General features: G+C 56.0%; 1 protein-coding gene and 1 long non-coding RNA gene across 5 annotated transcripts in view; one reads left to right on the top strand and one right to left on the bottom strand.

Moving 5' to 3' along the window:
- Positions 1-23,329, top strand: part of NHSL3 (NHS like 3) — a 28,326-nt gene extending 4,997 nt beyond the window's left edge. Inside the window, exons 1-7 of one of the 4 annotated variants that reach the window (XM_070610368.1) lie at positions 5,448-5,698; positions 16,633-16,803; positions 16,887-16,942; positions 17,248-17,371; positions 17,954-18,070; positions 18,161-20,725; positions 21,130-23,329. In XM_070610368.1, the coding sequence (XP_070466469.1) occupies positions 5,608-5,698; positions 16,633-16,803; positions 16,887-16,942; positions 17,248-17,371; positions 17,954-18,070; positions 18,161-20,725; positions 21,130-21,152 (3,147 nt within the window). In that variant the 5' untranslated portion in view covers positions 5,448-5,607 and the 3' untranslated portion in view covers positions 21,153-23,329. Of the gene's footprint in view, positions 1-5,447; positions 5,699-14,445; positions 14,668-14,737; positions 15,001-16,632; positions 16,804-16,886; positions 16,943-17,247; positions 17,372-17,953; positions 18,071-18,160; positions 20,726-21,129 lie in introns of those variants that run through there. The other 3 variants (XM_070610367.1, XM_070610370.1, XM_070610369.1) reach the window with 3 other exon arrangements.
- Positions 9,643-17,656, bottom strand: LOC139081943 (uncharacterized). Its single transcript, XR_011537473.1, has 2 exons — positions 17,605-17,656; positions 9,643-10,343 (listed from the first exon to the last, which is right to left on the bottom strand). It is a non-coding gene; the product is annotated as an uncharacterized lncRNA (long non-coding RNA).
- Positions 23,330-23,497: the final 168 nt, after the last annotated feature.

Genomic DNA, 23,497 nt, shown 5'->3' with positions numbered 1-23,497 from the left:
TTGGACGGTATGTGCTTTTCTGGCCACCGTCTTCTTGGGTAGGGGCATCTCAGTGTCTGGGGCCTGGACTAATGTAATAGGGGTAGGGCTCCCTCTGCTGTGGGATACATCCAATGGGGGAGTGGCTTCCATAGAGGAGTCTGGGCCCACCTCCTCCAGGCCCCTGTGAAGGGATGGGCATTGTCTGCCTTGGGTCCAGATGGGAGAGGGCACCTCATTAATTGATTTCACAAGTACTTATTAAGTATTTAATACCAGATAATAAGTAGCAACTATATGTCAGACCCTGTCCTGGGGATGATGAGAGACAAGGTCCGAGTCCTCATGAACCTCACAATTTGGGGGAGGGAACAGACACTGAACAAGTAATTAAGGGTCAAGAAGTGTGACAACCCACAACTAAAATATACAACTATGTACTAGGGGGCTTTCGGGAGAAGGAAAGATAAATAAATAATCTTAAAAAAAAAGTGACAAAGGAGGGAGCACAGTGATCTCAGGGGTAGATCAGGGATGGCTTCCCCGAGGAGGTGACACTTGAGCTAAAATGGAAGGATGAGGGGAAGCTGGGCTTGAGGGATTTGCACTGCCAGAATCAGGCAAGGCATCTGCTAGGGGCTGGGACCAGCTGGCTGTCTGGGGTTCTGTGGGGCACAGGGATCGCCATACCTCACTGTTCTGAACATCCTGAGGGCAGGAGCTGGGTTGACTGTCTTTTTCCTCTGCCCTGCCCAGCACAGGGCCTGGCACTAAGTGGCTTTGAGTGACAGGTGGGTGATCCAATAGGGGCCCCCAGGGCATGGGCATCTCTGGATCCTAGAGGCTCAGAGTTGATGGCCTGAGATGTCCCAGGGAGCCCTCATGGCACATACAGATAGGCAGCTGAAGCCCAGAGGAGGAAGTGACTTGCTCAAGGTCATTTGGCCAGCCAGCGTTAGAGGCGCAACAGGAGCCCACACCTGCTGGGCTGACCTCAGCTTCTCCGCTCCTTTGTTCAGACTTAGACTTCAAATGGAAAATCCCCTCCCAGAGAGTTGCTTCTTCCATGGGTAGGACGAGATGAGCAGGCAGCTGAGGCAAGGCCTCCAACCCCTCCCTTAGCTCTGACACCTTCAGGGGCTCATTCCAGCTGCCTCGCCCTCTCCCTCCATGGAGGCCCAGATCCCCACGTGGCACACATCCCAGCCTTCTCCTGGAAATCCCCCTCAGGCTGGGAGGGGCCCTCCCCCCACTGCTCTCTCCTTCTCCTGCCCCTGAAGCAAGGCTGCCAGCAAGGTCTGCATCGGGGTGGCTAAATCCCTTGGGCAGGAAAATCTCTACTCTGTTGTCAGCAGAGGGCAGAGGGAGAGCCTCCACTCACCCCCCTGCCCCTTGGAAATCCCCCTCTCCCCACACCCTCAAAGCTGTCTCAGCTGCTCCTGGCCTGTCACATGCTGAAGAAAACTCATGAGAGGAGGCATTGTATATTGTTTGGGCCGCAGGGAACGTGTGGGGTGGGGAAAGCAGGTATGTACACCTCCACCGTCCCTCTGCAGACCCCACGGCCACCTTGCCTGACTTGGAGAGGGAAGTATGCAGAAGCAGCTTCCTTAGGCGGAAGGGATGGAATCTTTGTCCACGGGGCCTGCCCGGTGGCGCAGCGGTTAAGTTCGCACATTCCAATTCTCAGCAGCCCGGGGTTCGCCAGTTCGGATCCCCGGTGTGGACATGGCACCACTTGGCACGCCATGTTGTGGTAGGCGTCCCACATATGAAGTAGAGGAAGATGGGTACGGATGTTAGCTCAGGGCCAGTCTTCCTCAGCAAAAAAGAGGAGGACTGGCAGCAGATGTTAGCTCTGGGCTAATCTTCCTCAAAAAAAACAAAAATAAACAAACAAAAAACTTTGTCCACCTCCCCATTATTATACTCCACGGGACTCTGTGCTCTTGTGCTCCACTGTCCTCCGGGGTCGGTTCATCAAAGGCTGTCAGTTCCACTCACAGGGTGCCCAGCTCTGTGCTTGGCATGGAAGGGAGTCAGATGGCTTAGCTTGCAAAAGAGTTAAACCCCAAATTTTCTGGCAAAGTGCATGATTCCCAGGAGGCTGCTGGTGGGGTCTTTTCCAAGCAGGGCCTCCTGTCTGTTTAGGACACCTCTCCTCCAAGCCCCTAGGCAGGTGAGGCCTTCACCACCGTTCTCTAAGAGAGTCACGAGGCACTCCAGTCCTGTCTTGTGGTTCCAGGAGCTCTGGTCCCTACGCCTTGCACACCACCTACTTCTTCCCACCAGTCCTACCCAGGCTCTCTCATGCTCTTGGCTGTTGGCAAAACCCCTCCTCCTGGATCCTGGAGCCAGCACAGCCTTTGTGGTGGGAGAATGTAAGATCGGGATAGAGTCTCTCTTGGACCCTGCTGCCTATGCCTCTTCACCTCCACCAGTATTAGGTGCCATCATCCCCACTTCCACCAGTTTCCATTAACATGTATGACACACCTACTGTGGGCCAGACACTGTGCTGAGCCTGGGGTTACCAAGAGGAGGGAGACAACCTCTGCCCTTGAGGAACTTGTTTTCTGATGGGAAAGGGAGATACCAAAACAAACCGTTGTCTTGAGACAAGTGCTGGGCTGGTGTTACCCAGGGTGCAGGGGGGCCCTGAGGTGTGGTCAGGACTATGTCAGAGCACAGCACTCATGCCTGTGGGAGCACGGAGAACTGAGCTGGGGGAGGTAGGGGTGCAAGGAAGACTGCCTGGAGGAGTAGGGCCTTGAGGATAACAAAGGATCTTCCAGGCAAAAGTGGCAGAGGAAAGAGCATGTGTGAAGGCCTCGAGGTGTGCACTGGGGAGAGGCAGGCGGTTTTGTGTAGCTGGAGCTCTGAGAATGAGAGGGGTGTGGTCGGAGGTGAGGCTGAATATGTGTGTGTGGCAGGGGCGGTGGGCAGCTCCTCTAAGGCCTCCTGCCAAGGCCAAGGCGCCTGCTATGTTCCAGACATCCTTCTAGGTTCTTTGCACGCCTGTCCTCACTCGATTCATGCCAAGGGATTTCGACTTTACCCTTGAATGTTCTCTCTGCTCCCCCATACCACCTTTCCTCTTCATGGGCCTCAGTTTCCCCATCTGTAAATTAAGGGAATTGGGCTAGCCGGTCTCTTCCAGCATTGACACTAGGACTCTCTTCTCTGTTCAGAGCAGGGACCTGTCCACACAGGTTGGTATATAGTATATGCTCAATGAGTTTTTTCTGGATGGATGAAGAAAATACCAGCCCCTCAGGGACTTCACTGTTGTCAACCTCAGACTTTTAGCAAGAGCTGGGCCTCAGGGAGTGTGGTGATCAGCTATGTCTCTCTGATTTTTCAGGGAGGGAACAGGGTGTCTTGGAGCTGCTGGGCCTAAGAGGCAGCATGGTGTAGTGGAGGGGGTTGCCCAGGTGGCAGAAAGGATGAGCCATATGGGGATTAGAAGCGAAGGCTCCGGACTCCCAGCCCAGCGCTCCCTCTGCTACCCCATGCTGCCCCTCGTTGGAGAGACAGGGCAGAGTGATGGTGAAGGAGAGTCACTGCCCAGGAAATGGGGCCCTGGACACGTCCCCGGGCACAAGGACACTTTTGAGGACACGGAGGGGGGGGCCTTGGGGAGCCTGGAGGACTTTCAGAAGATGTGAAGCTTGGCCTGGGCTTTGAAAGATGAAGACTTGTGTAAGCGCAGATGAGTGAGGGGCACACAGCTCCACAGATGCACAGACATGGGTGGTTTCATGTATGTTTACCTATACACTCCATTACTTACATACGCACACACCCTCCAAATGGAGATGTGGGCGTCCACTCCACAAACAATGGTACAATCATACCCATACACAAAAGCACATGCAATCACACAGTCTTACAGACAAACCTATTTTCACTTACATGCATGCAGGCAGACTGGTACTCACTCAGACACACAAAAATCAGTGATATTCAGCCACCTTGAGAGTGAATCACAATTACATAGGAAGATTTACAAAAGCACACATCCAGACATATGGAAAGAGACTCAATGATATGGATGCAGGCACACAGTCACACACAGGATTACACAGAGAGGAACCCACATGTTCAGGGTCACAGATACAGAACTACACAGCCACCTTGAAGCATACAATTACAAATGCCCAATTACGTGCCCCCCCTTCAAAGTCATGCAGAGGCACAGATAAAGTGGAGGGGTAAGCGGCATGGAGCAGTGGGTATTGGAGTCAGTCTGGGTTTGAGTACTAGCTCTGCAGCTTAATGCTGTTTGACTTTGGGCTGGTCAGTTGACTTCGTGGAACCTCAATTTCCCTGTCTGTAAAATGGGGATGATAGAAGTACCTACCTTTCAGAATTGTTTTGTGGGCAAAAAAAAAGAATGCATGAAAGCTGTTATCACAGTGCCTGGCACATAGTAAGTGCTGTATATCAGTCCCCTTATCCACGATTCCTCTTCCTGCAATTTCTGCTACGTGTGGTCAACTGCAGTCTGAAAATAGGAAATGGAAAATTCCAGAAATAAACAATTGATGAGTTTTAAATTGCCTGCCATTCTGAGTAGCGTGATGAAATCTCTCGCCGTCCAGCTCCCTCCCGCCTGTGACGTGAATCATCCCTTTGTCCAGCGTATCCATGTATACACTACCATCCGTTAGTCACCTGGTAGCCGTCTGGGTTATCAGGTCAACTTGTCGCTATATTGCGGTGCTTCTGTGTTTGTGTTCAGGTAACCCTTATTTTACTTAATAATGGCCCCAAAGTACAAGAGTAGTGATGCTGGCAATTCGGATATGCCAAAGAGAAGCCGTGCTTCCTTTAACTGAAAAGGTGAAAGTTCTCGACTTGATAAACAAAGATAAAAAATCCTATGCGGAGGTTGCTAAGATCTACAGTAACTTTTATTACAGTATATTGTTATAATTGTTCTATTTTATTATGGTTAATCTCTTACTGTGCCTAATTTATGAATTAAACTTTATCATAGGTATGTATGTGTAGGAAAAAACATAGTATATATAGGATTCGGTACTATCTGCGGTTTCAGGCATCCACTGGGGGTCTTAGAACGCATCCTTGCAGATAAGAGGAGAATGCTGTATAAATGTTGGTACTATTACTTTGAACACCATTACTACAGAAATACAGTCAGATCCATACTTTTGTACACACAGGCACAGAGACACGGGGTGGTGGTTGGTGGGCCCAAGCAGCAGCAGGGCTCCGGACTCCGCCTGCTGGAGCCCGTCCCCTCGTCTCTTGGCTCCACTGCAGTCCTCAGAGAGGCGGCTCCTGGACCGGGAGAGCAGGCGGCCTGCCTGCCCCACCTGGATAGGCCGGGCCTTTCCGGAGCACTCTGGGCGGGGCGGCTCAGCCGGTCTCCCAGGTCCTAGGAGGGGCGGAGCCTACGGGACGCGCACCAGGCCCCGCCCCCTCCGGCCCCGCCCCTGGTCCGACCATTGGCCGCAGAACCCGGGGGCGTGGCCAAGCTGGGGCTGGGGGCGCCTGCGGTGGCCGCCCGCGCGTCTCGCTGCCTCCCTGCCCCGGCTGCGGGCCCGGTGGCCGGGCTGGTTGGGCTGCGCTCGGGTTCCCGCGCCGGCTCCTGTGCCCGCCATGGGCAACTCACACCACAAGAGGAAGGCCCCCAGCGGCCCCCGGGTCCGCAGTTTCTGGCGGTTCGGGCGGTCGGCGAAGCGGCCGGCAGGTAGGGGCCGGGGGTGGGGGCGGGGCAGGCGGGGAGGAGGGTCTCCCTGCCGCAGCCGCGCCGCCACCGCTGCTGCCCCCTCCCGGGACCTGGTGGGGGTGGGAGGGCCAGGAATCCCCCGCACAGACCCCACCCCTCACATGCACACAGACACACACACGAATACCCACGGGCGAACACACGTACATGTTCACAATTTACACAGTCACACAACGCCCACTCAGATGTACGGACATGCAGACACAGAATCACATACACAAACACTCCCACATCATCCCTGTAAGACGCACAGATCTCCAGACATTGTACATATACCTGTGCATACGGTTTACAGAGCCGCACGAACTATACCACACGCGCAGATTCAGACACACGGTCGTATACACACATCAGTCATGTAGGTACAGCTGCCCAGCGTCTTAGGCACACAGATGTACACACGGGTTCCAAACTGCACAACCAACCAGATACACAGTCAGGCTCAAAGACCCGAAGGCACTTGTACATACACGCACGTTCCCCAGGCTTTAGCCCCCAACAGCCTGAAAGTTTGCTGGAGGGAGGGGAGACAAAGGTGGAGGGGAGAAGCAGGAAACGGGGGGCTGGAGGCTCCGGGCCGCCTCCATCTGGCACGATCGGGAGTCGGACTGGTTTTCTGGGCTCTCTCCCCACCCCCATCCGCGCCGCCGCTGCTGCCTCTCTCCGTCCCCCTTGCCCCCGCCCCCGTGGTCGCTGCCGCATCTCCCCCTTTTCAGTGCAGCCACCGAGCTGGAACGCAGCCCTTCCCAGCGTGCTGCGGGATCCCTCCGCGGGTCACATTCCAGCCTCCAAGTTGGGGGGAGGTGGGGAGAATGGGGAAGGCCTCCAACCCCAGGGCTGGGAGACAAGATTCCTGGTTTCCTCCAGCGGGTGCGGCAGTTCAGGGTATCCCCCAGAGTCTCAGGGGGTGCTGGAGGAGAAGCTGTCGAGGGTGCCTAGTTCCCTCACCTGGTGAATCCAGAGATGGAGCAGGGGTAGCGTGGTGGTTTCACCGCCCCCCAGGAAAAGGGGTCTCTGACAGAGACGGATACCTGCTCATTTTGGGGAGTGAGAGAATCGTGGAGGAGGTGGGGTGGGGGCCCCCTGCTGTAGTGGGAGAATCCACCCACGTCTTCCCAGGCTGGCGCACATTCCTAGAGGTTCAGAACTGAGCCTGGTGATCTCATCTCTCCACTCGGGGGATAGAAAGAGCCTGGGCTGGGAATTAGGGGTCTGCGTTCTCAGTGTGGCTCTGGTGACCTTGAGCAGATTGCTTTCACTTCTCTGGATCTCCCTGGCTACTACAGGGGGCCTTGCCTGTGAAATGAGAGGGGTTTAGCTCAGGTGGCTTCTGGAACCCTTACAGCCCTGGTTAGCCATTTTGTGGATGAAGAGACTGAGGCCTAGAGAAGGGGGGGCTTGTCCAAGGTCATTTGCCTGTGGTGGTTTGAGGAATAGTAATGATAATCGAGTTAACAATAGGAAAAGAGTTAATGAAGTTCCGGTAGGATCTCTGAGGGTTCCTCAGAAGGTGAGTTGAGAGAGTCCAGGACCTTCCAGTACTGCTTGCCCCAGCAGTCCTGAAATCAGGCCAGTGCCCACCTACTTCTGCTCTTCGACTCTGCACTGAGGGAGTGGGGCTGGGGCTGGGCTGCATTCTTCATCTGCCCTCCCCCGGCCACTCTGATCTGATGGTTTCCTGAAAACCAACTGTGGGTCCAGACTTGTGACCATTTGTGGTGGGGGAGAGAAAGATGAAGAGAGCTGTGTTGGCAGTTCCTGCCTGCTGGCCTTAAGCCGCTTCTAGCAGTCCTGTGCTCTTCCAGCTCCTGCTGCAACTCAAGGGTCCATCAGGCTTTAAGATGTTCCTAAAAAACCAGAAAACAATGTCAAGGCAACAGAGAAGGAAGTGGGGGAGGGGAGGGGAGGTTGGGGAACATTCTAGGCTATATAGCAAAAGGCTTTTGGGTTGGGGCCAGTTTTTAGGAAACTGAGGAGATGGTCAATCCCTTGGGTTTGACTCATGCCAAGGATTCTCAGGTCTCTCCGGCCTCAGCCTCTGCTGTCACAGGCCCTGGTCTGGGGCAGGGGCTTGAGTACATGTGATTAGTCCCTGAGAGGATGAGGGAAAGAATGCAAGGCAAGCTGAGGGGGCTGGAGTCTACTGGCCATAGGGAGCCAGGGAAGGTGTTTGAGTAAGGGAGGGGCCTACGAAAGTGAGGCATTAGGAAGATGGCTTCAGGGTGGGGGCGGGGGCAGGCAGAACAAGTTGGGGGGTGGGGGGGGCGGGGTGGTGAGAGTGGAAGCTCAAGGAGCAGTCTGGAGCTGTTGCAGTAATCCAGGGGAGAGGTGATGAGGTGAGGACTGGGGACAGGGTGGGAGCTGTGGGAGTGGAGAGGAGTGGCAGCTGCAGAGACTGCAGAGGAGGTGTCAGAAGGGATGGGACCTGGGATTAATCTGATGCTGGGAGTAAGGGCCGGAGAGGGCTGTGAAGGCTCTGCTTGAGGCTGCTTGGCTGGGGGACGCTAGCAGGATACTAAGACCGTATGCTAACCCCTTACATCGATTAATCTATTTGTCCTCCAGCAGTCTTACAAGCTAGAAGCTACTATTCTCCCCTGTTATTACAGATGAGGAAGCTGGAGCTCTAGAGAAGTGAAGCCACTTGCCCAAGGCCACTCAGCAGGGAGATGGCGGAACTGGGATTCAGTCAAACCCAAGCCTGTCAGATTCCGAAGTCTGTGCCCTTCATCATTTTAGGGATAGATGGGTTGCCTCTTAGATTGAGGGGCCTGCAGGTCCTCTGGGCAAAGAAAGCCTGAGGCCCTGGAGGGTTTGGGCTCTGTAGGGAGCACAAGTGGAGGAAGTGCTGCCGGGGAGAGGCAGGGGTGGAAGCCCCAAGGGCTCTGAGAGGGAGCAGGTGGGAAGTAGGAGGGGGAAACTGAGATTCAAGGAAGGGTGGGTCCCCATGGATCCAGTGCCCTTGGACAGCAGAGAAGGGTGAGGGCTGAGGGCAAACCGGGAGAGGCCTCCCCACCACTGGAAAGACACTGTAGCCTGCTGAGATGGATCAGCCTTGGTTGTCAGGAATCCAGCTCAACCCTCCCCTCCCCAGGCCAGCTGGGCACTTGGTCCCGGGCAGGTTCGGGGAATGGTGGAGGATAGGAGTCGGGAGCCCAGAGAGCACCCCACCACACCACCCTCCTCCAGTTCCCGTGCATTGCACTGTCAGGTACACACACGGCCCTCTTGCTTGGGTTTATTGTTCCCATCATGCAGATGAAGAGACAGAGGGAAGGGACTGAGTTGTTGGTGGAGTCAGACTCCCTGGAATTCTTTCCATCCCTCCCCTGCCTTGAACTGGAACGCCAGGGGTCTTTGGTAGGCCCCACAGCTGGGAGAAGGCCTGCTCCTCTACCCCCCTCCCCCCCAGCTTTTCCCTCTGTCTCCTCCCCCTTCATGGGGGGGAGACTTGTGACCAACTGTTTGTCCGGACTTGCTTGTGGGGAGCTCTGGGCTTCCAGATAAGGGGCTGGCCCAGCCCTCTCTGGTCTGAGGGCTTTGAGATAAGCTGAACCTCCTTGCTGCTCCAGGCCCTGACCCAAAGTGGGGGACCACTGCCCTGCTTCTAGGGTCAGAGTCATGCATGCTCTTTAGAGATCGCTTCTCCCACCCTCCCACCTCACCGATGGAGAATCTGAGGCCCAGAAAGGGGCCGTGCCTGGCTCGGGGTCATGCCATAACTAAGGGGCGGTACGAGTTCAAACCTGGGACTCCTGACTCCCAGGGCAGTGGGATATGTGGTCTGGGATCGGAATTCCCTTCTCTCACAAACAAGGGGGTTAGGGCCACCAGAGAGGGCGAGGTCACTGAGGGGCTGATAGAGAGCTGATGTTAAGTGTCCCTTATCAGACCTTATCTTAATAATGGTCCTTAACTCTGCTTGAGACTTGAAGAGAGCTCCGGAAGTGGGTGGGAGAGGAGGCCTCTGGTGGCATGGGGAGAACATGATTTTTTTTTTTTTAATTTTATTGAGGTCATAATAGTTTATAACATTGTGAAATTTCAGTTGTACATTATTATTTGTCAGTCACCATATATATGTGCCCCTTCACCCCTTATGCCCATCCCCCAACCGCCTTCCTCTCCGGTAACCACTAATCTGGGAAGAACATGATTTTGCAGCCAGTCAGAGCTGGTCTCACATCCTGACTCTGCATTACTAGCTGTGTGACCCTGGGCAAGTCACTGACCCTTGGAGTGCCTCTGTATGGTGAGGGAGATTTAGGGACACCATGTGTGTCTCAATCAATTGGCATTCAGTAAGTGCTAGTTCGTTCTCGTTGTGTAGTAAGTAGGAAGGCAGAAGGGCGTGAGAGGGCCCTTTACCTACCCTTGCACGGAGAGGCAGAAGCTCCCACTGATTACAACAGTTTGTGTTGACACTTGGCTGCATGGCCTTCTTTAACTTTTCCAGGCACTCCCTGAGGTAGGTATTAGTCCCATTTTAAAGATGAGGAGACTGAGGCCCAGAGAGGCTGACTGATTTGTTCAAGGCCTGGGATCCAGACCTCCTGACTCCCGGTCTTTTCCTCTCCTGGCTCCATGGTGGCTGCCTCTCCTGCATCTGTAAAATGAGGAGTTATGCCTTGAAGGAACAAAGGAAGGGACTTTGGAAAGTCAGAATTGCACCCTGGTGGAAAGAGATTATTATGTCATTTTGGGGAGCAGAAACTGACCCGGAAACTCATTATGACATTTATTAATATTATTGTAGCTAATTCCTCCCTCCACTGCTGCCTGTTCCCCCAGGCGTCTATAGGATGGGATCCTCCCCTCCCTGTCCCAGGCACTCCCTGCCCCCCAATATTTACCTTAGAACCGGCTTGTCAGCTCTGCCCACGCTGGGGCGGGGCTTCCCATGGAGGGAAGGCAGGAGGGAGATTCCCCTTCTGCAGAGGTGGGGCACAGAACTGCCCCTCTTGAGGGCTGCAGCCTCCTTGACCCCTGAGCCTCCTCAGACTTGGGGCCACTAAGGCCTTTGGAGTGAGACCCAGGTTCCACTGTGGGCTCAGCCACTTCCTGGTTGGGTGACCTTGAGCAAGTCACTTTCCCTCAAGCCTCCTTGTGCTCGATTGTAAAAAGGGGAGGTCACTGCACCTTTCAGGTTTCTTATTAGGTGTTCTGCTGCACGGTAGAAGAGAGTGTTTAGAGAGCTGTAAAGTGCCTCCAGCTGGAAGTTTGTGTTACATTCACTTCCCTTTGTCCTGCTTCTAAAAGAAGAAAATTTTTATATACCCCGGGTTCTGCTCCTGTGGGAAGGCCCTGGCACCACTCTGTGCCTTGATTTGTTAACAGGTACAGTGAGGGGTTGAGACTTAGGGCCTCTGAACGCCCTGAATCCTGGCTCCTGGGCTGGGCAGGGGCAGTTAAGCCACGGCGAGTGAGGAGGTGCTGCTGGCAGGGTCAGTTCTGGAGGGTTTCGGCTCCTGAGCGAGGCCACCTGGGCAGCTGTGCCCTCCCCCCTCATTCCTCTCCTCTGAGTCAGGCCTGCCTGGCTGTGGGCGCGCCGCAATGCCCGCCCCTTGTTCTGGAATGGGGCAGGTTGAGACCTCACCCCATGGAGGATGTTGCCAAGACAGTGGGTACGCATGTGCACGAATGTGCACATGGCCTTGGGGGGTGGGGGCCCGTCCCCCATTTCTCCCTGTCCCCAGGCTCAGGAAAGCCCCAGAGTGGTGGGTAATGCACCCACCTTCGTGTACATGCAGCCACCTGGCAGGGCCCTGCTGAGTCTGTGTAGTGGCACTCGTGCGTGAGGAGGACACGGACTAGCGTGGCCTGGGTGTGCTTTGTGGACGTGGTCCTGAGAGTGCCCACCTGTGAGGGTGGCCCCAGTGACATTATGGAGGTGCGTGCTGCATACCTCTGCTCGGGGACTGTATCTGAGCTCAGGAGTTTGCATGTGTGCCTCCTGGTGTGCCCTGCGTATTAGGGGCGTGGCCAGGAGCAAGTTATCTTCTCAGCTCTGGGAAGCCTCCTCCCTCAGGCAGGTGGGGGAGGAGGGGAAGGCGGAGGCTGCTTGGTGAGCCTCAGCCACAGGTTGCGCGCCTCTGGACTGTGAAGGTCCTGGAACACGGACTCAAGGTGTGGCCTTGGGCAAGGTCCTTCCACTGCCTGGGCCTCAGTTTCTTTGTGAGGTCCCTGCCCTCCACCTGAGACTCAGGTTGCTGAGCTCTGCCCCAAGCAAGCCACAGGTGTGTAGACCTGTGCCTGGGGTGGCTCTGAGAAGCCTGGGGTGCTGGCCACGCTGTGGGTGGGTGGGGGGTGGGGTGTTGCTGGGGCAACCGGATGTTATCAAGTGTGAGAGCCTTGGATCAGACTGGGAATTTGCAGCTGTGGCCCTGACTGCCAGCTGTGGACCTGAGACCTTGATGAGCTGGTGTTCCCCGACCGGACTTGGAGCTCAGCCCTTAGTGTCCCTGGTTAGGGGGAAGCTGCGGATGACTGTGTCCTGTATGGTTAAAGCTCCAGTTTTGGAGGCAGCCAGAGCTTGGGAGGTCACCTGGCTCTCTGAGCCTCACAGGTCCATGGACAATTTCCAGGAGAGTGTCTTCAAAGACCTCCTCCAAGGGCTGTTGTAAGACCCATGAGGGCAGAGATTTTGCCTTCCACCCGCACCTGGCATGGTGGCTGGCATGAATTAATTACAAGTGTCAGTCTGCTGCTCTTTTCTGTTGGAGTGGGACTAATAAGAGGGGTGGATGGGTCTGGCCTGAGAGAGAGGAGTGGAGGACGTGGTCAAGCAACCCTGAACTCGTGGGGATGATAGAGTCCTGCTGCCTTCTTTGGAGGGGAGGTCAGGTTTAGCTGGCACAGCACACAGAGTGTGGCTTTTGGATTCAAGTTGTCTTGAATGCAAATGCCACCCCATTTACCGCTTTATAATGCTTGCCCACTCTGGCCTCCATTTCCTGCTCTGTAAAATGGGGATAAAAGAGCCTACTTCTTAGGCTTGTTGTTTAGATTTCAATGAGTTGTGGGTATGCACTCTCCAGCTCCACAGAACTTTGTTCTCCAGAGAGCAAGGACTCAGCCTTCTGCTTGGCTGGTCTCGGAGAGGTGGGGCAACAAATGGGGAAGGAGCCGCTATGAATGCTTAGATCCTTGGGGACGCACAGGGACAGGTGCTGGGAGAGAGGGGTGTCCTCAGGCGCGTTTGGGGGACAGCACTGTGTAGCTCACAGACTTTCTCTTCCACAGTCTCAGCTACTCTTTTTGGAGTTGTCAGGGGATCTCTTTTAACACTGTCACCACCCAGCTTCACCTTCATACTGACCTTCTGGGGCTCTTGGAATAAAATCCAGACTCTGCCAAGGCCTGTGGGGCCCTACCTGGCCTGGCTCCTGCCCTCTCCCCTCCTGCCCTCTCCCCTCTTGCCATTCTCTCCCTTGCTCACAATGTTCCAACCACACTGGCCTCCTCTCTGGTCTGGGAAACTCACCAGTCCTGCCTCCAGGCCTTTGCTGTTGCGTCTGTCTAGAAGGCTCAGTGCCCAGCACTTGCCCTGGCTGGCTCCTTATTCTTTAGGTCTCAGTTCCAATGGCCTTTCCTTAGAGAGGCTTTCCTTGATGCCCCCAAAGGTACCGCCTTCCTGTCACAGCTCCGCGGTCTTCACTGTCTAAAGTTATAGTTAGTTTACCTCATTCATGTATTCATCAACTATTTATTGAACTCAGAGTGTGTGCCAGGCACTGATGTAGGCACTAGGAATATACTGGTGAAGGAGATAGTTCTCTTCCATAGCCGTAGCCCCCAACACTAGCCTAATAAAGATTTGCTGATTGAGTGAGTGGGTATAGCAATCTTATAAAGAGGAGTTATTGGCCTTGTTTCCATATGAACTCGTGACTTGTGTGTGGTGGAGCTGGACTAGAACCTGGACCTGACTTCCTTCCAGGTACACCCTCCCCACCCCCCGACACTTACTGCCCTTACCTATGAGCTGTTTCTTGGCTAATTCTGTTGTCCCCACCTAGTGATCCAGCAGAGTCACTGAGTCACAGAGTGAGGAGAATGGGAAGAATCCTGGGTTGGAGGAGCAGGAGGTCTGCCTTGAAGGCCTGCTGCTGCTGTGTGACCTTGGAGTTCACAGTGCTTCTCTGGGCTACTGATGCCACATTACCAAAGTGGGAGAAAGTCCTTTGGAAAGTGTGAGGCTGAACATACACGTGAGGGGTTATTACCTCCAGCCACTGTGATTCTGCTCTGGGCATCTTGGTGTCTTCCCAGTGCTGTGTCCTGGGCTGGCTCCCACCCCTCCTGGGGCCTCAGCCAGTGGCCTTGCCCTCCCCACAGGCAGTCCTGGGCTTCTACCTGGCTGCTCCATGTGCTAAGCTCCTTCCCTTGGGAATTACCCTCCCCAGCAAGGAAGACTTGGGGGTGGGCACCATGCCAAGTCTAGTCTACTGGCTCTTCCACCTACCATCTGGCAGCGGGTCCCCTGCCTTAGTTCTGGCTCCTGAGTTGAAAAGGACTTGGGGATAGGGTTAGTGGTCTGCCCCTGGAATCGAGTGTCTTCGGCCCCCCTAGTCATCCTCTCCACCAGCGGTGAGCACCCACAGACTCCAGGCCTCAGTTTCCCCCTCAGAGCCTGGGATGGCCCCTGCCTCTGCCCTCCGCTTGAGGGGCGGGGTCGGCGTGTGGGCGGGCTCAGTGCGAAGGTGGGAGGAGGACCTGCGAGGAGCGGCCCCTCCCCCTCCTCTGCCTGGAGCTGGCGCTCTGCGGCTGGGCGGGTGGCCTCGCATCCCCTCAGTGCCGGGTTATAGTGAAGGCGTCGCCCAGCTTTCTGGAGAGGTCGGGATAGGGGACAGTCCGAGTGGCGCCCGCAGTCATGGTGGTGTTCCTGGGCCGCCACCTCCCGGCACTCCTCGGCCTCTTTAAGAAGAAGGGTGAGTGGGTGTGGCTGGGGGGGGAGAGGAGGGATCCCCGACACCTCCGTTTGCCAGACCCTTCTGTAGTAGGGGATCCAGGCCGGGGAAGGGTAATGGGTGGGGGATGGGGCTCGTCATGAGGCCAGACTCCCCTGTCCGCCTGAGCCTTTGTCCAGCCGCTCTCCCGCTGCCTTTGTCTGGGCCCTGCTTGCGTTTGGGAGGATGGATCCGGGTGGCTCTGACCTTGAAGCCTGCAGCCCTTGGGTGAGACTGCCTCTCTCCAGGAGTACCCACACCTCACTGGGTACATCCCAATACCTCAGTTCCGAGACGTGGGGCACCCCCTCCCAGGTCAGTCAGTGTGTGTGGGAAGATGGCATGTGGGGAGCAGAGTAGAGAGGAATGTGGTGCCCCTGGAAGTTGGGGAGCATGATCAGTGAAATCCTGTTTAGATGCCCCGGGGAGAAGTTTTGGAGAGAGGGGCCTATGCAACTTCCTTCTCCTAGGAGCTGGGCTTCCTTCTCCTAGGCCTGGAGTAAGATGTGGGGGCTAGAGGGTCCCCATCTGACTGTGATCCAGGAGCCCCCTCTGGGAACCTGGAGTTTAATCCGGGCTCTGTCTGACTGTGATTTGCGGGTGACCTTGGCAAGGCCTTTCTTCTTTGAGCCTGTTTTCCCATCTTGTAAAATCGGGGGATTAGGTGAGACTCAACTGGATGGATTCCTGGGAGACCTCCCAGCTCTGACTTTGTGGGATTCCTGTGGATTCCTTGGGGCAGGAGCTGGCTGTTGAAGAATGGTCTGAGGAAGGAGGAAAGGGCAGGTGTCTGAACTGAAGACCCCGATCCTGGGGCATCCTGGGGTGTGGCCCTTTAAAGGGCTTGTTTTGTTCCTGCCCCTCTATAAGGTGCTGCCAGGGTCACATGACCCTGCCAGCGCTTTTGCTTATGTTGTGGGTTCCTTTTAAAGGGGGGCTGGGGCTGCAAAGTGCTGACACAGCCCCCCATTCCTGGGATTAGATGACCAGCTCCCCCATGGGCGGGGCCTGTAACAGGATCCTTTGTAATAGATCCCTAGCTCCTCTGCACCAGGGGCTGGGGCCTCCAGGAGAGGGGGATACCTGGGGCTGTTCCCCCAAGAGAGGATAGAGTTGCCTTGGCTAGGGCTAGAGGGGCCTGGGTCCTCCTCCCCTGCCCTGCCCCATCCTTCCACTAAGGGACAGCCACATGGGTGAGTAGGGGACCCAAGAGGCCATATACCTGGTTTGTCCCTCCCCCCAGAACTTCCTGGGGATCTCGTTATGACCCCTGCAAACTGCCACCCCTTCCTAGTGTTCTGTGTGTCTTCTTTCTGGACCTGGGCCAAGAGGGTGAACAAAAAGGGTGGTTTGTTTTCCTGTAAAATGGAGCTTGGGATCTGGAGACGAGAAGTGTATTTGCTACGGGCTGTGTGTATTCTGGGGTGTCTTCCATGGTCCCCTGAGTGATGTGTGGATACACAGTTGTATGTATATTTGAGTACTGTTTGTGTATGTATAGAATGGGGACTGTGGATATTGTGTGTATACACAAGGATTGGGTGTGCTCCATGTGGGCCCCTGTGTGCGGTGTGGGTACCCAGATGTGTTTATACTTGGGTGCTGTTTGATTGTATACAAGCTGAAGCCTGTGGGTGGTGTGTGCATATACAGTGGGCCTGTGTGCCCTGAGTATGGTGCCCTCTGTAGGGCCCTTTGTATGGGGTGGGTACTCAGATATCTGTACACTGGGGTGTGGTTTGTGTATGTACATGGGGGCTGTGTATTGCGTGTATGCTCCAGAACTGTGGGTTGGGTGTACAGACTGGGGGAGGTGTGCACTGCATGTATGTGCAGGGCTGTGTACAGTCTGGGGGCTGTGGGTGCCCTTGCTGTGGTGCCTGTGCATCCCCAGGGCCCAGATGCCTTTGGGCCTGCCTCACTTCTCTTCCTCCTCCATCCCACTAGGCTCTGCCAAGGCTGAGGGTGACAAACGTCTAGGTGTAGGTCCCGGCCAGGGGCCAGGGTCTGTGGTGGATGAGCACCAGGACAATGTCTTCTTCCCCAGTGGGCGGCCGCCTCACCTGGAGGAGTTGCACACACAGGCCCAGGAGGGGCTGCGTTCCCTACAGCACCAAGGTAACCTCCCCCTCCCTTCCAGTGCTACTCTCAGCTCCCAAGGTCAGGGGCTAAGCCCAACACACCATTCTGGTGTCTTCCAGAAAAACAGAAACTGAACAAGGGTGGCTGGGACCATGGAGACACCCAGAGCATCCAGGTGAGCCCTGCCCCCAGCTCTGTCCTGACTCTACTCTTCCCTCCCTGCTTGACCTCTGGCAAGTATGTCTTTGAACCCTTCTGGATCTCTGTTTCCTTCCTGTTTCATGAAGGGCTAGACTAGATGACCCCTGAGGGCTGTTCTGGCTGATGTCTGCTCAGTGCTGGGTGATGCTTGGCAGCGGGGGGATCTGAGTCAAAAGTGCCAAAGGGAAGCCCTGAAGAGGCAACAGTAAGCCCCTCCCAGGCCTCTGGGGTAGTCCTGGGTCCCAGGCCAGGGACTGATCCCCTTCTTTCCCTCAACAGTCCTCCCGGACAGGGCCAGATGAAGATAGTATCTCCTTCTGCAGCCAGACCACATCCTACACAGCGGAGAGCTCCACGGCAGAGGATGCTCTCTCCATCCGCTCGGAGATGATCCAGCGCAAAGGTGTCTGCTCACCAGCCGGGATTCTTGAACAGGGAGTGGGGTGGTGGGCACCATCTGGGTCCCAGCACCTGCAGCTTCCCCTTTTCCTCCTAATGTAGTGTTTCCCAAGGCTCTGTGCTTCTGTGAATTCAGGAAACACTGTACCCTCTGGGAGGTTCATAATGCACATTAATTGCAGAGCAGGACAGTTAAGAATCAGGAAACCTGGATTTGAGCCTGGTGTTGCTACTTACCAGCTGGGTGACCTTGGGCCAGTCCTTAACCTCTCTGAGCTTCTGTTTGATCTATAAAAATGAGGATAAGAGTACTTACGTTATTGGAATGAATGCCAAGTGTTTAGCATGCTAACACATCATAAATGTTCACTAAATGGAAATGACCATTATTGACCTAGTAAAGCCTTCCAGAAGTCTTACAGAAAAGAAGTGTCCTAGCTTTGTTTGACTTAGTTTTGCCCACGCCTGTTTGACTGTGGAAATCTTTTTTTGCAGAGCTCTTATTAATATTCTACAGAGGTTGTGCTCTGCACAGTGTGCCCTGAGACCTGCTCTAATGGTTTCTCTCCCCTGGACTGACCCCCAGGCTCCACCTTCCGACCCCATGACTCATTTCCCAAATCATCTGGGAAGTCCGGGCGCCGGCGGCGGGAGAGGCGGAGCACCGTCCTGGGACTGCCGCAGCACGTGCAGAAGGAACTCGGTGAGCACCCAGTTAGGAGGGCAGCAGGGGTGGGTGGGGAGCCCTGGCCAACCCCTCTGCTGACTCCCACATCCTCCCTGTCCATTCTAGGCCTGCGGATTGAGCGTGAGGCACCAGGCACTCCTCGGCCTCCTGGTCCACGGGATGCTGTGCGCATCCCCACGGTGGATGGCCGCCCAGTGGGCTTGGCCTCAGCGACAGGGGCCCGGGTGTCCCTGCAGGCACTGGAGGCAGAGGCCAGTACCGAGGCAGAGGCCATGCTGCAGCGCCACATCGACCGTGTTTACCGGGATGACACCCTTGTTGGACGATCCACAGGGGCCCGGCCCCCACCAGTGACCCGACCCATGTCCCTAGCAGTGCCTGGACTGACAGGAGGGGCAGGGCCTCCAGAGCCCATGAGCCCAGCTATGTCCATCTCGCCCCAGGCTACCTACTTGTCGAAGTTGATCCCACATGCTGTGCTGCCACCCACGGTGGACGTGGTGGCCCTGGGCCGCTGCAGCCTGCGCACACTGAGCCGCTGCAGCCTGCTCTCGGCCAGCCCGGCCTCTGTCCGCTCACTGGGCCGCTTCTCCTCGGTCTCCAGCCCACGGCCCCACAGCCGCCACCCTTCCTCTTCCAGTGACACCTGGAGCCACTCTCAGTCCTCTGAGACCATTGTGTCTGATGGCTCCACCCTTTCCTCTAAGGGTGGCTCTGAGGGCCGGCCAGAGAGCTCTGTGGCTAGCAATAGTGTGGCACCCCCTCCCCAGGGGGGCAGCGGGAGGGGCTCTCCCAGTGGGGGCAGCACAGCTGAGGCCTCAGACACTGTCAGCATTCGGAGTAGTGGGCAGTTGTCTGGCCGGAGTGTGTCCCTACGTAAGTTGAAGCGGCCGCCACCACCTCCCCGCCGGACCCACTCGCTCCATCAGCGGGGCTCAGCAGCACCTGATGGGCCCTTGGGGCTGCCTCCCAAGCCTGAGCGGAAGCAGCAGCCACAGTTGCCTCGGCCGCCCACCACTGGTGGGTCAGAAGGGATGGGGGCAGCACCTTGTCCATCCACCTCAGCAGGCAGCTGGGTGCCTGGCTTATCTCCGGGTGGCTCTCGGCGCCCCCCGCGCTCCCCAGAACGGACGCTGTCACCCTCCAGTGGATACTCGAGCCAAAGTGGTACCCCTACCCTCCCTCCCAAGGGTCTAGCAGGGGCCCCTGCTTCCCCAGGCAAGGCTCAACCCCCTAAACCAGAGCGAGTCACTTCCCTTCGATCTCCTGGGGCCTCTGTCTCCTCCTCCCTCACGTCTCTATGCTCCTCCTCCTCTGACCCAGCCCCCTCAGAACGCTCTGGTCCACAGATGTCAACCATCCTGGGTGACAGGTTTGTCATACCTCCTCACCCCAAGGTGCCTGCCCCCTTCTCCCCACCTCCCTCCAAGCCCAAGAGCCCTAACCAAGCTGCCCCTGCTCCGACTGCCCCTGCTATGGTCCCTGGGCCAATCTCTACCACTGATGCCAGTCCTGAATCCCCCCCCACTCCCCAGACAGCCCTGACTCCACCACAGGAGTCTCCCCTTGCCGCCAAAGACCAGTCACCCCCACCATCTCCACCCCCATCTTATCATCCACCCCCCCCACCCACTAAGAAGCCAGAGGTGGTTGAGGAGGCCCCATCTGCCCCAGAGATGGCTGAGGAGCCCCTCCAAGATCCCAACTGGCCCCCTCCGCCACCTCCTGCACCCGAGGAGCAGGACCTGTCCATGGCTGACTTCCCTCCACCTGAGGAGGCCTTTTTCTCTGTGACGGGCCCTGAGTGTGCAGGTCCTTCAGACCCCCCGGAAACTGTCAGTTCCGTGGCTGCTTTGCCCCCCTCAGCTACTGTCTCTTCCCAGAGCCAGCCCCATGGTACCCCAGACCCTCCTCCAGCTCCACCAGCCCCACCTCCTGCTGGTTCTGTCACAGGGCTTCTGGCCAAGGTCCCTCGGAAAGAACCCATGGGCTGCAACAAGGGCAGTGGGGTTCCCAGGGAGGATGCTGGTGCACCTCTGGTCACGCCCTCGCTCCTGCAGATGGTTCGGCTGCGCTCTGTGGGCACTCCCACAGTGGCTCCAACCCCAGCATCAGGGCCGTTGGCCCCCCAGAAGCCACTACGAAGGGCCCTGTCAGGGCGGGCCAGCCCAGCACCTGCCGCCTCCTCAGGGCTCCATGCTGCTGTCCGACTCAAGGCCTCCAGTCTGGCTGCCAGCGAGGGCCCTGTGAGTGCCCAGTCCAATGGACCACCTGAGGTAGAGCCACGGTGTCCCCAGTCCCCTGCCTCTACGGCCAGCTTCATCTTCTCCAAGGGCACTAAGAAGCTGCAGCTGGAGCGGTCTGTGTCCCCTGAGACCCAGGCAGACCTTCAGCGGAATCTGGTGGCTGAACTTCGGAGCATCTCGGAGCAACGGCCACCCCAGGCTGCAAAGAAGCCACTTAAGGCTCCCCCACCCGTGGCCCGCAAGCCCTCTGTGGGAGTCCCCGTACCTGCCTCCCCCAGCTTTCCTCGGGCTGAGCCTCTTACTACTCCTCCCACCAACGGGCTCCCCCATGCCGAGGACAGGACTAAGGGGGAGCTGGCGGAGAATGGAGGTGTCCTGCAGCTGGTGGGTCCAGAGGAGCAGAAGCTGGGCCTGCCTAGCTCAGGTACAGTGGGCAGTGGGGCCCATCACTGGTGATGGGAAATAGATATCTGAAGTCCTGCCGTGAAGGACTTGCTCTTGCATCTTTAAGACTTCTCTGGTCTCAGGATGCCTGGGAAGGGTGAACTGTACCCCTTGATGAGCTACAGTGAAAGAGCATGGTGTGTGGGGCTTTGGAGTCAGAACTACTGAGTTTGGAGTCCAACTTTGCCATTTTACCTGCCCATCCTAGCTGCAAGTTCCTCACTGTCAAGTGATACTGTATGAGTGTCAGAACGTTTGTAGTGTCTAACCCAGAGCTGCCGCATGGTCAGTAAATTGAGGGGGTGAGGATGTGCCTTGGGCCTTTGGTGACCAGAACCAAGACAGGAGGTCCCCTTGCTGAGTGTCCCTTCTTTTTCCCCACAGACCCCCAGAAAGAGCTGGTCTGACCACTAGGCACCTCACTGACACTGCTGGCCCAACCCAGGAGTACAATCTCAGGGACCTGAGCAGCTCCAAGGATGAAAGGATACGGCAGACACTTAACCTAATCGAGAGGATGCCTGCAGCCTTAACTCACCGCCTTCAATATTTATGCAAGCCTGGCGTCAATCTGTCCTCCGAGTCACTCAGCTCTCATGCCTTTTCCCGAATGGATTCACCTCTGGCAGCTGCCACTTCAGTCTTGGCCTTAGCCTCATCTTGAAGAGGTAGCTGGAGGGAGTGGGTGGTTGCGCCCCCTGCTGGCCCTGAGGCCACAGAGTTGGGAGCAGAACACCTCACTTGAGTTTTTTATTTTTCTTTTCATGTCCAAATCATGCACATACTGTAGTCCAGAATCAAAGCACTTTGAAACGTGGCTGCATGTCCATCCTCCAGGGCCCGTGAAGCCACATTCCAAAGGCCTGTTTACATGGCAGCAGCATCAGTCCCTCGTAGCCAGCCCAATAGCTGGGACCAATCTGTCCCCTCCCTCCAAACCAAACCAGTTTGCTCCTTTTCTTAGTTCTTGGAGGTGGGCAAGTCATTGTATCCCACAGGCTTCTCCACGCTGGAGGCAGGAGTGGGACTGTGGAATTCCAAAGCACAAAGGTGCAGTGGGGGTTAGCCTTCCTGTGCCTCAACTTACCACCAACCACCCCTCCTGCCTTCCGGCTCTGCCAGGTGCTGCATGCAGGGGATAAGTGGGAGACCCAAATGGGTCGGGGGAGAGAGACCCAGAGGGGAGGTCCACAGGCTCTCTATCCTCAGAGAGCAGGAGAAGAGAATGGGGGTCATCTCGGTTGGCACTTGGCAATGCCAAGCATTTTCCCCCTTTCATTTTATCAGGTTGGGGTAGGCAGGCACGACACTTTAGAGGCAGAAGCCCACGGGCTGTGGCAAAGCTGGGTCCCCTTCAACTGCAGGAAGTCCTGAGGAGGTGGATGGGGGAGAGGGTCTGGCAGGGGAGGAGCTTAGTTGGGCAAGGGGCCCGGGCCTGGCCCTCTGGATTTCATCGTCTGACCTTTCTCTTTCCTTGTCTTCGTGCATGTCTTTGCTGCAGCTGCCTTTCAGCATAGGTGGTTCTGCTGGGGGGAGCAGATGCTGAGTGACAAGGATGGGAAGCCAAAAGTGCATTCTATTCCAGGCTCTTCCCTAGTCAATGAGAGGGACATTCCGTGCTCCTAGGGAGCAGGCTGGGTGGTTGCCCCCTAGACATCAGCCTCTTCTACTGATCTCTCCTCCAGGAACTTTAACGACCTTTCTGTTTTCAGCCTGTGCCACCTATCTAGGTAAGATGGCTTCCCCACTGGCCCCTGTGACTTCCACAGCAGCATGGCTGCCACCAGGGCCACCCCTTCTATCTCCATCCTCTTTCCTTAACGGTGACTCAGGCTTGAGCCTGGCAAGGGACCTCGCTTTTAGCTTCTTCTCCTCCACCAAGGAGAGAGATTGACCCCCTCCCAGAACAAGAGCTGGGAACGCAGGGGATGTGGTAGGAGAGACCAGGTTCCTCTGGCCCTCTTTCACTACTGTCTTCTCCCTGTAGCTGTAAACCAACATTCTTCCCTTGCTCTTGGGTAACAGCAAGCTACTGCTGGGTTTGTGTTGCGCATGCCCAGTGAGCCCGGGAAGGACAGTCAGTAAGCACTGCTCTGCTCAGAGCTCCTGATCCAACCCCCTGGGAACGAGGACCCGGGTCAAAGCCTCTAGGAAACCAGGCCCTGGCAGCAGCCTTGGAACTGCTGGAGGTGGGAGGGAGCCCACCTTCTCTCTTTCCCTCCCCTCTCCCCATGTTACTCGAGCTCCTTATCCTCAGTTAGAATCTCCTGAGCTTGTTTCCCCACTGGGTGGGACAGAGTACAAAGGAGAAGAGGATCTAGAAGAGGCAACCCTTCTTTGTCCTCTTGGGTAAATGAGCTTGACCTAGTGAAAATGGAAAGACCAAAAGCCTCTGATTTTTAATTTCCATGAAAATGTTAGAGAGAGAAGTATATATATATATATATTTCTTTAAATTTTTGAGTCTTTGATATGTCTATACAAACAATCCATTCCCTCTTCCCTGAAGCCTGAGTGAGACACAGGAAAAAGCTCTGTGCGTGTTTCATTCAAAGGTGTTAATTAATTAAATGATTGAAACTTGGCTGTGGCTGCTGCTTCTTAATGGGGGAGGGACAGGGTTGGGGCTGGGCCCACATTTAGAAGGAAAAATGTTGTCTGCTCTAAGCAGTGGACCCCAAAGTGGGCCTCTTCTGCTTAGTACTGCCAAAGGGAAAGTCAAGGTGTCTGTCATCCATCTCTCTCTCCTCCC

This window comes from Equus przewalskii, chromosome 2 (genome assembly GCF_037783145.1).
Source record: "Equus przewalskii isolate Varuska chromosome 2, EquPr2, whole genome shotgun sequence".
Lineage (NCBI taxonomy): Eukaryota > Metazoa > Chordata > Mammalia > Perissodactyla > Equidae > Equus > Equus przewalskii.
This window is presented reverse-complemented; position numbering and strand designations above follow the sequence as displayed.